Source organism: Lutra lutra, chromosome 13, assembly GCF_902655055.1.
Source record: "Lutra lutra chromosome 13, mLutLut1.2, whole genome shotgun sequence".
Classification (NCBI taxonomy): domain Eukaryota; kingdom Metazoa; phylum Chordata; class Mammalia; order Carnivora; family Mustelidae; genus Lutra; species Lutra lutra.
The window spans coordinates 90,665,276-90,681,964 of record NC_062290.1 but is presented as its reverse complement, the minus strand read 5'-3'; the positions used below and the strand labels follow the sequence as shown (position 1 = coordinate 90,681,964).

General features: G+C 44.4%; 1 protein-coding gene across 5 annotated transcripts in view; it reads right to left on the bottom strand.

Annotated features, from left to right (window-relative positions):
- Window positions 1-16,689, bottom strand: part of NUP214 (nucleoporin 214) — a 103,370-nt gene that overhangs the window by 63,343 nt on the left and 23,338 nt on the right. For all 5 annotated transcript variants that reach the window (XM_047698769.1, XM_047698770.1, XM_047698766.1 and 2 more), the window contains 7 exons: window positions 13,150-13,236; window positions 12,810-12,959; window positions 11,479-11,637; window positions 9,041-9,144; window positions 6,967-7,149; window positions 6,205-6,290; window positions 6,021-6,104 (listed from right to left, as the gene is read on the bottom strand). In XM_047698769.1, the coding sequence (XP_047554725.1) occupies window positions 6,021-6,104; window positions 6,205-6,290; window positions 6,967-7,149; window positions 9,041-9,144; window positions 11,479-11,637; window positions 12,810-12,959; window positions 13,150-13,236 (853 nt within the window). The remainder of the gene's footprint in view (window positions 1-6,020; window positions 6,105-6,204; window positions 6,291-6,966; window positions 7,150-9,040; window positions 9,145-11,478; window positions 11,638-12,809; window positions 12,960-13,149; window positions 13,237-16,689) is intronic.

The window sequence follows — 16,689 nt, the reverse complement described above, 5'->3', positions numbered from 1 at the left end:
CTCAAAACTATAAAAACTGATGAAAGAAATTCAAGAAGACACCAAGAAATGGAAAGACAGGGGTGCCTGGGTGGCTCAGTCAGTTAAGCATCTGACTCTTGATTTCGGTTCAGGTCACGATCCTGGGGTCCTGGGATCAAGCACCCTGTAGGGCTTTGTGCTCAGCGGGGAGCGTGCTTGGGATTCTCTCTCTCCCTCTCCCCCTGTCCCTCGCCTCCCTCACGCACACTCTCCATGAAATAAATCTTAAAAAAAAAAAAAAAAAAAGGAAAGACATTCCATGCTCTTGGATTGGAAGAACAAATATCAGAATGTCTATATTACCCAAAGCAAGCTACACATTTAATGTGGTCCCTATCAAAACACCAACAGCATTTTTCACAGAACTAGAACGTACAATCCTAAACTTGGTGTGGAACCACAAAAGGTCCCAAATAGCCAACGCAATCTTGAAAAAGAAAAACCAAACTGGAGGCATCATAATTTCCGATTTCAAGTTCTGTTACAAAGTTACGGTAATCAAAATGTCATGGTACTGGCACATTAAAACAGACACAGATCAAACAGAATATAAAACCTAGAAATAAACCCATGATCAACTGAGGAAAGAATATGCAATGGGGAAAAGATAGTCTCCTAAACAAATGGTGTTGGGAAAAGCGGACAGTCACATAAAAAGGAGTGAAACTGCACCACTTTCTCATGCACACACAAAAATAAACTGCAAATGGATTAAGGACCCACATGCGAGACCTGAAACCCTAAAAATCCCAGAAGAGAGTACAAGCAGCAATTTCTCTGATACTGGCCATAGCAACATCTTTCTAGATATGTCTTGAGGTAAGGGAGACAAAAGCAAAAATAAACTATTGGGACTACATCAAAATTCAAAGCTCCTGCACAGCATTATAACTAAAAGACAACCTACTGAATGGGAGAAGATATTTGCAAATGGCATATCCCATAAAGGATTAGAATCCAAAATACATAAAGAACTTATACAATTCAACACCAAAAAACCCAAGTAATCCAATTAAAAATGGGGCACAAGACATGAGCAGACATTTCTCCAAAGACATGTAGACCGGCCAACAGACACACGGACAGACGCTCAACATCACTCATCTGTCAGGAAAATGCAACCAAAGCTACCATGAGATACCACCTCACACCTGTCAGAAGGATTAAAATAAAAAACACAAGAAACAGGTGCTGGGGAGGATGTGGAGAAAAAGGAACCCTCCAGCACTGCTGGTTCGAATGCAAGCTGGTGCAGCCACTGTGGAAGACAGCATGGACGTTTCTCAAACAATTAAAAACAGAACTAGCTACCATCCAGGAACTGCACTACTGGGTATTTTCCCAAAGCAAAACACTAACTCAAAGGGATCCGTGCACCCCTGCATTTACTGCAGCGTTACTGACAACAGCCAAACTACGGAAGCAGCTGGAGTGTCCACCAATGGGGGAATGGATTAAGAAGATGTGCCGTGTGCGTGTGTGTGTGTGTGTGTGTGTGCGCGCGCGCGCGCGCGCACGCGCACATAGAAAAGAATGAAATCTGGTCATCCACAACAATATGGATGCATCTAGAGAATATAATGCTAAGCGAAAAAGTGAGTTAGAGAAAAAGAAATACATAATTTCACTCATATGAAGAATTTAAGAAACAAAAAAAACGAATAAAGGGGAGAAAAAGGAGAGCGGAGGGCAAACTAAGAAACAGACTCGTAACCACAGAGAAGGAACTGCAGGTCATCAGAGGGGAGGTGGGCGGAGGACGGGTGAAAAAGGTGATGGGGTCAGAGAGGACATCTATCACGAGGAGCACCGAGTACTGAACCGAACTGTGGATTCACTGCATTGTACACCTGAAACTAACGTAACACTGTACGTTAACTATACTGGAATTAAGATAAAAAACTCAGTAAATATATTAAAAATATTATTAACAATAACGTGCACGTATGTGGTGGAGAGGAGAAAAATAAAGCAATTGTGACCAACATTACTAGGAAATCTGGGTGAAGGGTAAGCGGGTGCTCACCATTATCCTTGCAGCTGGAGTTTTGAAATTTTTCAAAATAGTAAGTAAAAATTACAAATATCAAAAGGAAAAAAACAGACAAATAAAAGCAAAGGCACACTTTCACATATGTCCATACAATGATACCTCTTGGGAGCCGGAAGACTGGGATGCACAAGAGGGGTCTAGGAAGTTGGCCATGAAAAGGTTCTGTTTCCTAACCGAGGTAGAGGTTACACAGATGGGCAATTCTGCTTTGTGTTCTTTTCTGTACATGTGTTGTAGTTCATAACTTTATTTTTTTTTAAGATTTATTTATTTATTTGACAGAAGGAGATCACAAGTAGACAGAGAGGCAGGTGGTGGGGGCAGGAGGGAAGGAGGCTCCCTGCTGAGCAGAGAGCCCAATGCGGGCCTTGATCCCAGGGCCCTGAGATCATGACCTGAACTGAAAGCAGAGGCTTAACCCACTGAGTCACCCAGGTGCCCTATAGTTCATAACTTTAAAAGTTAAATATTTTGGGGGCGCCTGGGTGGCTCAGAGGCTGCCTTCGGCTGAGGTTATGATCTCAGGGTCCTGGGATCCAGCCCCAAGTGGAGCTCCTTGCCCAGCAGGAGTCTGCTTCTCCCTCTTCCTCTGCCCCTCTCCTCTGCTCATGCTCTCTCAACTGGGCCTCTCTCAAATAAATAAGTAAAATCTTTTTTTTTTTTTAAGATTGTATTTATTTGTGAGAGAGAGAGAGAGAGCGTGCAAGAGAGCGAGCACAAGCAGGGAGAACAGAAGGCAGAGGCAGAGCAGGCTCCCCACTGAGCAAGAAGCCCAATGTTGGACTCAATCCCAGGACCCTGGGATCATGACCTGAGCCAAAGGAAGATGCTTAACTGACTGAGCCACCCAGGCATCCCTAAATAAAATCTTTTTTAGAAAATTAAATATGGGGGGCGGGCACCTGGGTGGCTCAGAGGGTTAAAGCCTCTGCCTTCGGCTCAGGTCATGATCCCAGGGTCCTGGGATTGAGCCCCACATCGGGCTCTCTCCTTGGCAGGGAGCCTGCTTCTTCTCTCTCTCTCTGCCTGCCTCTCTGCCTACCTGTGATCTCTCTCTGCTGAAAACATAAATAAAATATTAAAAAAAAAATAAATTAATTAAAAAAAAAAAAAAGAAAGAAAATTAAATATGGGGGCGCCTGGGTGGTTCAGTGGGTTAAAGCCTCTGCCTTCGGCTCAGGTCATGATCCCAGGGTCCTGGGATGGAGCCCCGCATTGGGCTCTCTGCTCAGCAGGGAGCCTGTTTCCTCGCCTCTCTCTGCCTGCTTCTCGGCCTACTTGTGATCTCTGTCAAATAAATACATAAAATCTTTAAAAAAGAAAGTTAAATATGTTTATATGCTCTGAATTATCCTTTAGTGTATATTTCCTAGATTTAAAGTGCTTGACTATAATATGCAGTTTCTACTTAATATCTGTATTATCTTCCAAACTGAAAGTCTAATGTGGTCAAACACTACGTTTCTCTTATTAACCAATGTTTGGGATAAAGTAGGCAATCATATTTGTTGAATGAGCAAGTAAATTACATAAATCTCACTTCTAAGGAATTTATTACGAAGATACAATCAGAGATGTGGTTAAAGATTTGTGAACAAGGATGTTCTGAACAAAATCTTGGCAATGAGATTAATACTTAACAGGAAGTGGATAAGTAAATTACAGCCTTCCAGTACAAGAAAATAGTGTGCAGTCATCAGAAGGCGTATGTTCAATATTTAAAAATAAGGCAGAGGAAAAGGCTCATGAAAGTTATTTTTAAATTTTTAAAATGTCCCTTTTTTTTTTATTATGGCAAAATACACAAAACATTAAAATTTAGCACCTTAACCATTTTTTAAGTGTACACTTCTCCAGCTTTAAGTACATGAACACTGTGGTCCATCTCCAGAATTCTTTGCATCTTGTAAAACTAAAACTCTGTACCCAGTCTCCATAATTCTCCCATTCTCTCCCCTGCGGTCCCTGGCAACTGCCATTCTTTTTGTGTCTGTAAATTTCACGACTCTAAGGACCTCATCATACAAGCGCAGTCGTACAGTGTCTGTCTTTTTGTGACCAGCTCATCGGGGTTAGCATGTTGTTCTCCTGGCTCATCCACTGTATACCATGTCATCAGAATTTCCTTCCTCTTTAAGGTGCGCATAATACCCCACTGCGCTTATCTTTTCAGCCGCTGACGGACACCTGGCTTACTTCTACCTTTCAGCTACTGTGCACAGTGCTGCTATGAACATGAGTGTACAGATACCTGTCTGAGCCCCTGTTCTCAGTTCTTCTGGGTACCTGCCCATGAGTGATTTACTGGATCACATGGTTAACTCTCTCATTTTTTTTTTCTCATTTTTTTTTTAAAGATTGTATTTATTTATTTGACAGACAGAGATCACAAGTAGGCAGAGAGGCAGGTAGAGAGAGAGAGAGAGAGAGGAGGAAGCAGGCTCCCTGCTGAGCAGAGAGCCCGATGTGGGGCTCGATCCCAGGACCCTGGGATCATGACCTGAGCCAAAGGCAGAGGCTTTAACCCACTGAGCCACCCAGGCGTCCCTCGGCTGAGGTCTTAATCTCAAACTCAATGAGTTCAAGTCCCGCACTGGTCGTGGAGACTACTTACAAAAAAGAAAAAATTCCCTCATCTGTGACTACTATTTACTCTCAATATTACATGATTACACTCAATATTACTGATTGATTTATACTCAATATTATATGATTACAGAAAAATTAATAAGTCATGGTACAGTAAGATTAAATTTCCTTCTGTTAATTACCAAAAAGCATCTGTTGTTGGTATTAAAAAACAGTTTCAACTTACAACACAATTTCAAAGAAAAAAAGCAGATATGGGCACTAAAGCAAAGCATGATTATGTATGAAGTTGTATAGGACAAGTACTTTTTTTAAAAAAAGGATTTGATTTGTTTATTTGACAGAGAAGGAGAGAGAGAGAGAGCACAAACAGGGGAGCGGCAGGCAGAGGGAGAGGGAGAAGCAGGCTTCCCACTGAGCAGGGAGCCAGATGTGGAGCTTGATCCCAGGAACCTGGGATCAAGACCTGAGCCGAAGGCAGAAGCTTAACGGACTGAGCCACCCAGGCGTCCCTGACAAGTATTTAGAAAAAAAAAAAAGAAAGAAAGAAAGAAAAAGAAAAGATTTTTAAATTCATTTTAGAGAAAAGGCGAGCATGCTCAAGCAGGGAGAGGGGGAAAAGGGAGAAAAAGAATCTGAGGCAGACTCCGCACTGAGTGCAGAGCCCAAGGCAGGGCTCAATCCCACAACCACAAGATCATGACCTGAGCCAAAACCAAGGGTCAGATGTCCAACCAACTATGCCACCCAGGAACCCCACATGACAAGTATTTTTTAAAAACAAAATTGAGATGATAACATAGTAATTTAATGATAAAATTCTTTTTCATTAGTCACATGGCTTCTTTTCCAAAAGTGTGTTGTGCCATCATTCTCTCACAGTAGGTTTTTGCTTTATTTCCTAAGTAGTTTTTTCCTTTATTTCTTTCTTATTTCTTCCTTTATTTCCTAAGTAGTTTCCTAAGTATTTCCCCAACCCCAAAGTAATTCTACTCCAAACCCCATGCAAGTTAGACAAGTAAAGCATCTTCAGACAAAGCAGAGGTCTGGGTCCCTGGTACCAGCTCAGTGTTCTCCAAACCCTTGGGAACCACCACCACATAACCGAAGGACTATAGAACACAGTGTCAAAGCCACAGCTACTACCTTGAACAGCCCTGAACAGTACGTACAAGCTGCTCTCTACTCTAATATTCAGATGGGCAACAGATCTGGGGACATTTCTTCTATTCTTACTATGAGCCGAAGGAAAACACAGACACGCAGACACGGATACATACAGACTCCTCCTTCCGTCCTACTTTCATACCAGGTACTGTATGTTTGAGGCTAAAAATTCAGGACCTGTTCCCTTTACCTGGGGCAGTGGATCTCACTGGAGGGGTCTTCCTCTTGGCCAAAAAGTTTCTTAGCTGTGCTTGCTTCACGGGGGACAGTTTAGCTGCAAGAAATTCATGAACCCATAAATGCTTAAGACTTGGTTTTTAAGAAGTCAACAGAAGACAATGCAGAGAGTTAAAGAATGAGAAGAACGTGTTTACCTGGCACTCTGGACAAGGGCTTGGTGTGAGATTCTATGGTGGTTTTCAACAAAGCATTACGGAGACTTTCAAGGTCACTGTCAAAACTAAAAGAGGATTGTGTTACATACAAACCAACTATGACCTGAGAAATCTCCCCAAATATAAATGCCAGAAAGCCTTCCCAATACGGAAACAGGAAATCTGACCAATCAATCAACATAATCCAATCCAAAAGGAAAGAGATTACAACCTCAATACCCGCCCCCTCCCCCCATCAGGGCAAACACAGCACTAACGGTGCTGTAGCAAAGTGCAGTTAGAATGTACACATTTGGCCTAAAGGCAGAAACAGAGTAACACCCCAGTAACTTCAGGAGTAAACTGTCTAACTGCCAGGTCTGAAAGTTTTTACTCAAAATGAGAAGTCAGAGCTTCTAGACACTTAGTCAACCTAATTCTACCAGTTAATTTTCAAAAGAACAATGCTATTTACATAGAATCTGCCATCATCTACTGGCACCTGTCTCATCTGGCACGCTCAATTTCACTCTCTAACAATCCCGAGGCAGGTACTGTCACTCCCATTTTATAGGCAAAGCAACAAAGGCTCAGAGAGGGTGAGGGACCTGACCAGGATCACACAGGTGAGAGCAGAGTCACTTTCAAACCCACATCCGAAATACTCTACAGCTTCTGCACGTGACTCCCAAATAGTTAGCTGTTCCTTCAACCACATCCATGGAGTACCAGTGGCACAGACAGGCCCATTCCCCTGCACACCCTTGAGTGCTGCTCTGGGAGCTGACATCCGAGGGCAGGCTCCACTGGGAGGTTTGGTTATAGAGACGGAGCTGCTGGAGACTGTCCACCAGGTGATTCAACCTCTTCCTCTGCTGGTTGATGATTTCCCGGTTGTTGGCTAGCGTGTTAAACAGCGTCTCTCGCTCTGGCACAAGCAAGCGCCTGTTGACAACAAGGAAGAAAGAATTCAACATGAATGGTGCAAGTACCACGATAACAGTGAAAGAATAAATCAGAGAACCCCCGGTGGACGGGCAGCGTAGGGAAATTAACCAGAACATAAAAAGGGGACGAAAGCTTTACAAGGATAATACAGAATGAGGAAGGAGAAGCTTAGGGTAAGCAGGCCAGGCCTGTAGCAAAGGACAGCATCATCAGACAACCTCACAGAGGTTCCGGGGAAGAAAAGGGTGGGAAACAGAGTCAAAAATGGGGGGGCAGGGAATGCTTTCAGCTATATACGTAGGGTTTGGCTATTTTCCTGCATGTCAATTACACCAAGAAAAAAAAGCCCTGGGGTCCACTAGAGTCCTGTGGGCATCAGTCACTTCCTCAGGGTGCTGTTAAGAAACACTGGGCTAAGCTCTCGGTTTAGCAACTGGGAGGGTACCCCACCTGTAAGATCTAAAACAAGAAAGGAACAATAGTCCCTTTCTTTCTGGTGACAGTTCAACATAAATTTTTAAAATGGCATTTCAGTAGGATACAAGGTAGTATTTAGACGGACTTAAAAACAGAGATGCGCTAGAAAACTACAGATTTACAAACTTAAACTGCAGAAAAGGAACTTTAAAAAAACAAACACGTGAGGTAGAGAATACATGGTTATCCTAAAGGGGAAGAAAGTCCGGTTCTCTGTTAGCATCATACATTGTTTAAGAAGCTAACTTATTAATTAGCAGAGAGAAATCCATCTGTCATGAAAAACAGAAGGCCGCTACTGTCAGGTCAAGCCATTCCCTCCCATACACTTGAACATGAATTTAGACCAGTGCAGTGAGCTGTGACAGCTCTAATGGGGCCCAACTGCCCAGGGGACAAGTGCCCAGGTCACAGACTCCTCCCCCTGACCAGCGTCTGCAGCATCGATGCTCACCTCTAACTTCTCCTACCTATGCTCCAAACTGAGGCTCCCAAGGCAGGTACAATGCCTTCCTCCGTGTTGTACAATATGACATATTGAGTTCTGTTTGCTGAATTTTAAGCACATTCTAGCCCAGCCCCTGACATCACACCCAGCTTGTCCCACTTACAAGTTCTGTGATCCCACAGAACAGCAAGTAAACAGATCATTTCCCGGTTTGCTTCCTTACAGGGTTAATCACACTACTCAAGTGTAGGTGTTTCAGGAGCCGAGCATTCTGAGGGCTGATCTGTTTCTCAGCTTTCCTGTGGGCACCTTCACTGTTCTCACAGTGTTACCACTTGCAATTACCTTCAGGAAAACAGAGGCATACGACCAAATGTCTGGGGACAGAAGACCACGGTAGTACAAGGTTTTCCTGTGCCTTTCTTCCTCTCTTCCTTCTAAGTCATCCACACTAATGAGGAAAGTTTTCTCAACAAGAAGATTTGGAATATACAGAAAAGTATAAAAGAAAAATTCCTCTTAACCCCATCTCACAGATATAATTGAATATTGTGACAGATTTATTTCTAGCCTGTTTTCTACATTTAGGTCTCCAAACCGAGATCATCCAGTATAACTTTTGTCTTACCTCGTCCATATTTTGGGGGAAAAAAATTCAGCGGTTACACAGTATTCCACATTAAGGAAAAAATGTGACTGGACTTACTCTGCCACCCCTCTAACTTCTAATATTAAGTTAAATCCAATTTTTCACTGTCATAAACTGGGCTGCGATATAAATTCTTTTATGTAAACTGCTGCAAATGCGGCTATTACTTCTGTAGAACAAACTTCCAGAAATATAGTGGCTGGGTCAAAGGGAATGAACAATTGCAGGGTTTTAATCAGTGCCCTTAAGTTATCTGTTCAAGAGGCGATAGCAGTGTCTCCCGCAACCCGTGGTGGATGAGAGACCTCGCTCACTTTTGTTTTTTCTTTTGTTCCAGATGCCGATCCCATTCCAAGTCTAGCACATCGTTCACATCCTGGACAGCAAATTTCACATACTGATGAAGGCGCCGAATTTCCTATAAGAAAAAAAACGAGAAGGCAAATGACTGAGTTTTCCAGGAGCCTGGAGGAGGGATCAAAACAATCAAAATAATTCTGTAAGGTTCTTCCACTGAGCACCGTAACGAACAAAGAAAACACAAGAGCAGAACGTTTAATATAATCATTAGAATGTCATAATTAAAACAAAAGAACAGAACTCAGCTTTTCTAACTGTGACAGAGGAGTGGTCACAAAGCACAGGGGAGCAGGCCGGGTGTGCCGGCCTAGGGCTCCAGGGGAAATGCTGTCGCACATTCTCATTTGTCAGCGCCTATTAAAGCAACTGAACATGCTCCAGGAATTTCCCACGGCACTCTGCTGCTCCAACAGCACACCCATTGGGCTTTTGCTATCCTACCCATGAAACTGACTATAATACAGACAAAACGATCCTACAAAAGTGCTGAAACTAATTCTGCATCTATCTATTCATAGCATGTGACACAGAAGTCTTCTTACCAGGTGAGAAAAACTCACCTCTTCTCAAAGAACAGCGTCAGCACTAGACATGGAACTGACCGCTCAATGAAATTCACAGCTATTTTATTCGAGGCCTGCAGTAATTCTCAGTCCGGTGTTAACCTTCGTGGCTACACAACCTGACTCTCGAAAATTAAAAGTGCAATAAAGATGAAGCAATCCATTAAACATGCATACAGAGAGGACAACGTGCCACATGCTGTGAATAAATTTTTACACCTGTACAAAGTTCTTACCGTGTTTAACTGGATTTTTGAAACTACTCTGGGCTAAGGGTATATGCCCCGAGGGAAAAAGAGCAAATTGTTCTTTAGAAAGAGCCAACCCGATTCCAGGAAGCAGCAGTAACCTTAGCTCTGAGTATAAATTTCGACTCCCTACTCCATGGCTGCAGGAAGGCCCTGTCCTTTGAGCACAAGTGCCGCTGGGCCTTGTGCGTTTGAGAGCACTGCTGCTCCTGAGTGCACCCCCTACCCTGTCTACCTGAAAAGCCAACTTCTCTTATGAGGCCTGTCACAGACATTTCTCTGTGGCTTAGCTGCTCCCTCATCGGCACCGCCACAGCAACTGATCCCACATTCATAAGTTCCCTTTCCCACGGCTGCTTATCCACCAGGGTCAGCATGGCATGGCGGTGAGGAGCCCAGGCTCCGCGCCAGACTCAGGCTCCAGCATTTACTCATGGGGACACCTGTGCCGTTCCAGCAACTGCCTCCTTATCCGTCTTTTGTATGTGGTATGTGCTCGATAAATGCTAGCGGTTATTATCTTAGTTTGTGACAAAAAGAAAAGCATTTCCTTTTGAATGGGGCAAGTGTCCCCCCAAAGCTGCATGCTTTTCTTTTGCTCTGGACAAAGAGCGAGAGGTGAAAACGCACGAAGGGACAAAGTGTATCGAGATGCAACGAGGAGGCAGTCGTCTGATGAGTGGCAGGTGGGGAGCCTGCTCTCTTGCTACGAAAGTAAACACTCACAGCCCTCAAGGGCCGAGAGACACAGCGGGGGTTCCTCAGACTCTCTTTTCCTACCATCAGTCAGTTTGCCAGGTATGGGACAGAAATGGCAGGAAGTGTCAAGCTCCCCAAGGCAGGAAGGCATTCACCACACAGACCTCACATCCTAGGGGAGAAGCTCAGAGTAGCCACACAGGCACCCTTTCCTACCAGGACTCTGGCAAATGCAGAGAGAGGAGACCCCGTGAAAGCTTGTGATGAAACAATTTTCAGTAAACTGAAAGATGGAAACGAAAACCAGATTTTGCTACAACAGAGAATAAGAATTATTATAAATGAATGAGAAAAGTAACTTCGCTGAGGTCTGGTGTACAGGAAAGAGCCCACGAAGGCAGAGCTTTCCAACTGTTCACTCTTACTAAAACATCACCATCGCGGTCAAGCTTCTAAGACCACAGGGCCCAACTTCCGTAACTGCATAAAATGGGATCAGTGACTCTCATCTTGCCGTGCAGCTGAAGTCTAGAAATACTGTGGAAAACACACCCAGCACCATACTTAGCACTCAACGAGCAACTGCGACATGAAATCTTATTATTCATGATTTGATTTTTAAATATATCTTTTTCAATGGTATGCTTTCCACCAAGTTTACCGCTGAATCAAGGATTCTAATGCCAGTTTTAATTCTGTAAAACATGAAGTGGAAAAGTGCTCTTTTCTTTCTCACAGGCAAGGACATCTATGGAAAGTAGGCAAATTATTCACAGGAAATCAACAACGTCCGAAGGGCCGGCCCCTGATTCGAGACCTCAGAAGGGAGAATGACTTGTAGGAGTTGGTTTTAAACCTCTCACTTGGGCTGGATCCTCCTACCTGGAGCTGGGCTTCGCTCTTGGGGTCCAGGGGTCTCTTATAGAGCAAGTGCAGATACCCAGAGTCGCAATCCCTCTCGTTTTGTTCCCTGGCTTCTTCCACACCAGCAAAGCCCTCAAGTAAAGTTGTTTTCAGGGTACTGATGTCTCCATGGAGAGACTAGAAAAGATACAAGGGCCATACTGAGACAAAGAGTGGCATTTCCGAGAAACAAACCTCTCCGTCCAGATCAAGGACAACTACTTGGTGTTTCTCCAATAGCTTACATGATGCACCTGTAAGTCTACAAAAAGAAAGTCAGTGTTTGAAAAGAAAAATACATTCACTTTCTGAAGTTTTTTTTTTCCTTCCTCACTGAAAAACCACATATTCCATTGACCAGAAACTCAAAGAGTAAGAAAAGCTGCTGGTTTTACCTACAGTCCCACTACCAGAAGACAATCACTGCTGACAGCCTGGAGAACTGGTCTCTTTCCCGGGACAGTTTTCAGAGCAGAGCTCTGGAGGCAGACGGTCAGGGACTGGCACATGGTAACTGGGTAGCTTTGGGCCAATGCTTTCACCGGTCTACACTGCAGCTTCCTGACTTGCAAAAGAGAGCAAATAGCACCTACCAAACAGGATGGTCTGAGAAGTCTGCAAGATAACACGGTGCCTGGCATGTGGTAAGCAGTAGCAACAGTAACACAGTAAATACCATTAACAACAAATACATGGTATTTTTATACCATATACGCTCTTAAACCTAACCCTTTACCATAACCTAATAATTTATTATAAACTATGGTGAATTTTCAAATATACCTAAACTAGTAACTATAAGAGACTTTTATAGAGTGGCTGGTATGTGTCAGTGGGGTAGAAACTATTATTAGTCCATTTTCTGTTTGAGAAAACGAAAACCTAGAGTAGCTACATTAACTTGCCTCAAGTCAAATAATTCGTTAAGTGCTGAAGACAGGATCTGAACTTGGGCATTCCTAGGTAAACTACTCATCCTTCTTAAAAAAACAACACTGGGGCCCCTGAAGAATGGAGTGCTGGGAGAGCGACTTTGAAAGTACAGTTCAAATCAGGAAGAACGGGACACCTGGGTGGCTCAGTTGGTTAAGCAGCTGCCTTCGGCTCAGGTCATGATCCCAGCGTCCTGGGATCGAGTCCCGCATCGGGCTCCTTGCTCGTCGGGGAACCTGCTTCTCCCTCTGCCTCTGCCTGCCATTCTGTCTGCCTGTGCTCGCTCTCTCTCCCTCGCTCTCTCTGACAAATAAATAAATAAAATCTTTAAAAAAAAAAAACAAAAACAAATCAGGAAGAACATCACAAGCACAGACCTCCGTGGTCTCCTTGATCTCCAAGAGAAAGGTGTGCAGGTCGTCGGACTCTGTCCGCAGCATCTTCATCTCCTCCAAAGCACCCACTTGGAAACAGGCTTTGGAAGTCCGGGCTTTCAGTTCTCCCAACTCCTTCTGAAAGTGCGCGATCTGTAGGAGCCAGAAAAGAGGAAGGGCCACGGGCTGAACTCACAGCTCCCAGGCCCTCACAGCACGCGGCCCCAGGGTGCACCATGGCTGAATGCCAGAACAAAACAGTCATGCGCAGGTCTGTGCTCAGAGCAACTCCAGTCTCATGGTCAGGACTACTTCTGGAGCAAATCTGCAGGAACGACTTTACCTCCTCCCCGATTCCAGCCATCACGGGATCTGACTCTTTCCACTGGTGTCCCTGCTTCTCTGCAACGGGAGGCTGAAGTGATTTCGCCTGCAATGGAAGGCACAAGATTGACAGACGCATCCCCAGCCTGTGTTGAAGCAGCAGCATCAGCGCCTGGCCCCCTTGCAATACAGTCACTGCTCCCTTGCTCCTTCTTTCAAACCCATACTGACCGAGTACCTACTTGCTGTAAGGCATGTTCTAGACAGTGGAGAGAGGCGAACAGAACAGAAGACGTCTCTGCTCTGCCGGTCCTTACATTCTACCAAGACTAAGCAGTAAACCAGCCAGATCATTTTAGCTGCTGACAGTGACAGGACAAAAGTAAACAGGAACCTAAGAAGAGAAAGGGGGCACGAGTGGAGAGGAGGGGGCCTAGAAGACCCTCACTGAGCACAGTCACTGAACTGAGTCCTGAGATAAAGTGGAAAGCTGCGGAAAGCTACAGAAAGCTCTAGGGGAAGCACCTGCCACGCAGCGAGAAGAACAGGCGCAGAGAACTCGAGGCAGGAAAGAGCTCCAGCACGGTGGGGGCCGAGAGAGAGAGAGAGAGAGAGAGAGGAAACGTGGGCCGGGGAAGTCAGGGAGAGAACTGGAAGGGGCTGGGCAGGTCGTGTACGACTAAACCAAGGAGTCTGGGTATGTCTCTAAGGGTGCTGGAAAACTACTTTTGGAGCTCCGGGAGAGTTTGTTATTTGATTTAGGATTCTAAAAGATCTCTCTTGCTGCTAAATCAAGCACGGATGTCAGCGAGAGGGAGAAGAAATAGGGAAAGCAGACAGGAGGGTAACAAGGCAAGAGACGACAGTGGCCTGAAATATGACGTTCACGGGGGCAACGGATGTGGATTCATGCCACACACACGACACATCAGCGAACAGCTGACAACATCTTCTGCTAGTAAGGATTAGGGGGAGCTTCTGTTAAGTAGCGGGATCCAGGATGCCTTCTGGGTTTGGGGCTTGAGCGCACCACCTGGAACAGGTTCTTAAGGAGACAGAAATCAAGAGTTCTGCTGTAGAGATATTATAACTTGAGATGGTTTTTAGATTATTTGATACCTACAGCAATTACCATATAGAGGATTTGTAGACTGCATAAACAACCGTTAAAATAGCAAACATTGGGGGGGCACCTGGGTGGCTCAGTGGGTTAAAGCCTCTGCCTTCGGCTCAGGTCATGGTCCCAGTGTCCTGGGATCGAGCCCCACATCGGGCTCTGTGCTCTGCGGGGAGCCTGCTTCCCCCTCTCTCTCTATCTGTCTACCTCTCTGCCTACTTGTGATCTCTGTCTGTCAAATAAATAAAATCTTTGAAAAAAAAAAAAATAGCAAACATTGGGGGCATCTGGGTGGCTCAGTGGGTTAAGCCTCTGCCTTCAGCTCGGGTCATGATCTCGGGGTCCTGGGATCAAGCCCCATATCGGGCTCTCTACTCTAGTGGGGAGCCTGCTTCCCCCTCCCACTCTGCCTGCTTGTGATCTCTCTCTCTCTCTCTCTCTCTCTCAATTAAATAAATAAATAAAATCTTAAAAAAAAAAAAAACAGCAAACATTGATCTAATAAATACCATGTGTTGTGCACTATGCCAAAAGCTAGACCTATAAGCTGGGCATTTACTGTGTGCCTTGTGGGGGTCTGTGCTGAGGGCAGGAATGAGGCCAGTTGGCAAAGAGAAGGAAAAACCATGACTCTGGTCTCCAAGGCACACAAATCAAGTGAGAAAGTGACATAAAATTCTCTCAAAGTTAAATCATAATAATAAACTGAGATGACAAATTGTAAATCTAAATACGAAAAGAAAATAATAAAGCTTTTAGAAAAACACAGGAAAATATCTTTTTGACACCTTGGAACCAGAAATAATTTTTTTTTTTTAAAAGATTTTTATTTATTTGTCAGAGAGAGAGAGGAGAGCGAGCGAGCACAGGCAGACAGAATGGCAGGCAGAGGCAGAGGGAGAAGCAGGCTCCCCGCCAAGCAAGGAGCCCGATGTGGGACTCGATCCCAGGACGCTGGGATTATGACCTGAGCTGAAGGCAGCTGCTTAACCAACTGAGCCACCCAGGCGTCCCTAATTTTTTTTTTTTTTTAAGATTTTATTTATTTACTTGACAGACAGATCACAAGTAGGCAGAGAGGCAGGCAGAGAGAGAGGAGGAAGCAGGCTCCCTGCTGAGCAGAGAGCCCAATGCGGGGCTCGATCCCAGGACCCTGGGATCATGACCTGAGCTGAAGGCAGAGGCTTTAACCCACTGAGCCACCCAGGCGCCCCCAGAAATACTTTTTAAAACAGAACACAAAAAGCACTAATCATAAAAGAAAAGGTGGTATACTGAACTATATTAAAAATTTGTCACCAAAAGACACCACGAGCAGAATGAAAAAGCAAATCACAGAGAAAGTATTTGTATTATAAGGAACTCCGACAGAAATCTGTAAGACAGACAACCCCATAGAAAAACAGATTAAAGACTTGAGAACAGACACCTCATTAAAGAAGATATTCAAATGGCCAAAATCACATGGAAAAAAGGCTGAATTTAGTGGTCACCAGGGAAATACTAATTAAAACTGCAAAATATAACAATAAGAAATGAATAATCGCAAGACCGATGGGGATATGGAACAGCTCTCTTATACTCCCGGTGGGCATTTACTGAAAAGAAATACACACGTGTGATCTATGGCCCAGCAACCCCACTCCTCAGCAGACGTCCAACAGAAATGCGCACGTATGTTCACCCCAGCCCTTGACCTCAACTCGCAGGCTCACAACAACACTATTCACAATAGCTTCAACCTGGAAGCTCTTTCAGATGTCTGTCAGGTAGAATAAATACTTGTAGCATAGCCGCCCCATGAATTTCACATGGCCACAATGATACGGATCAATCTCACGAACATAATGTTGAGCCAAACTGCCCGATACAAGAAAACACAGTGTGATTCCATTTTAGAGAAGGTATGAACTCGCCAAACTAAGCTCCGCTGTCAGAAATCATAGCAGGGAGCCCCCTTCGGCAAGAGGAATAATTAAAAAGGGCACATGTAAGGGAGAATTCTGGGGTGCTGGTAATGTGCCATTTCTTTCTTTTTTTTTTTTTAAGTTTTATTTATTTGACAGAGAAAGATCACAAGTAGGCAGAGAGGCAGACAGAGACGGGGGCAGGGTAGTTGGGGGGGAGGGAAGCAGGCTCCCCGCTGAGCAGAGAGCCCAATGCGGGGCTCGATTCCAGGACCCTAAGATCATGACCTGAGCTGAAGGCAGAGGCTTAACCCACTGAGCCACCCAGGTGTCCCATTAATGTGCTATTTCTTGATCTGAGCTGAGTGTTGTTACCAAGGCATATTCAGGTGGTGCACAGAAATACTTTTTTTCCCATGTGTATTACATGCCAATAAAAAAGTTAAGTAAAATAAACTGAGATGTTATGGATAAACTGAGATGTTATGGAAAGCACAGAAGACGGCACTGGATAGATTTCTCAGTTACTTTGGGA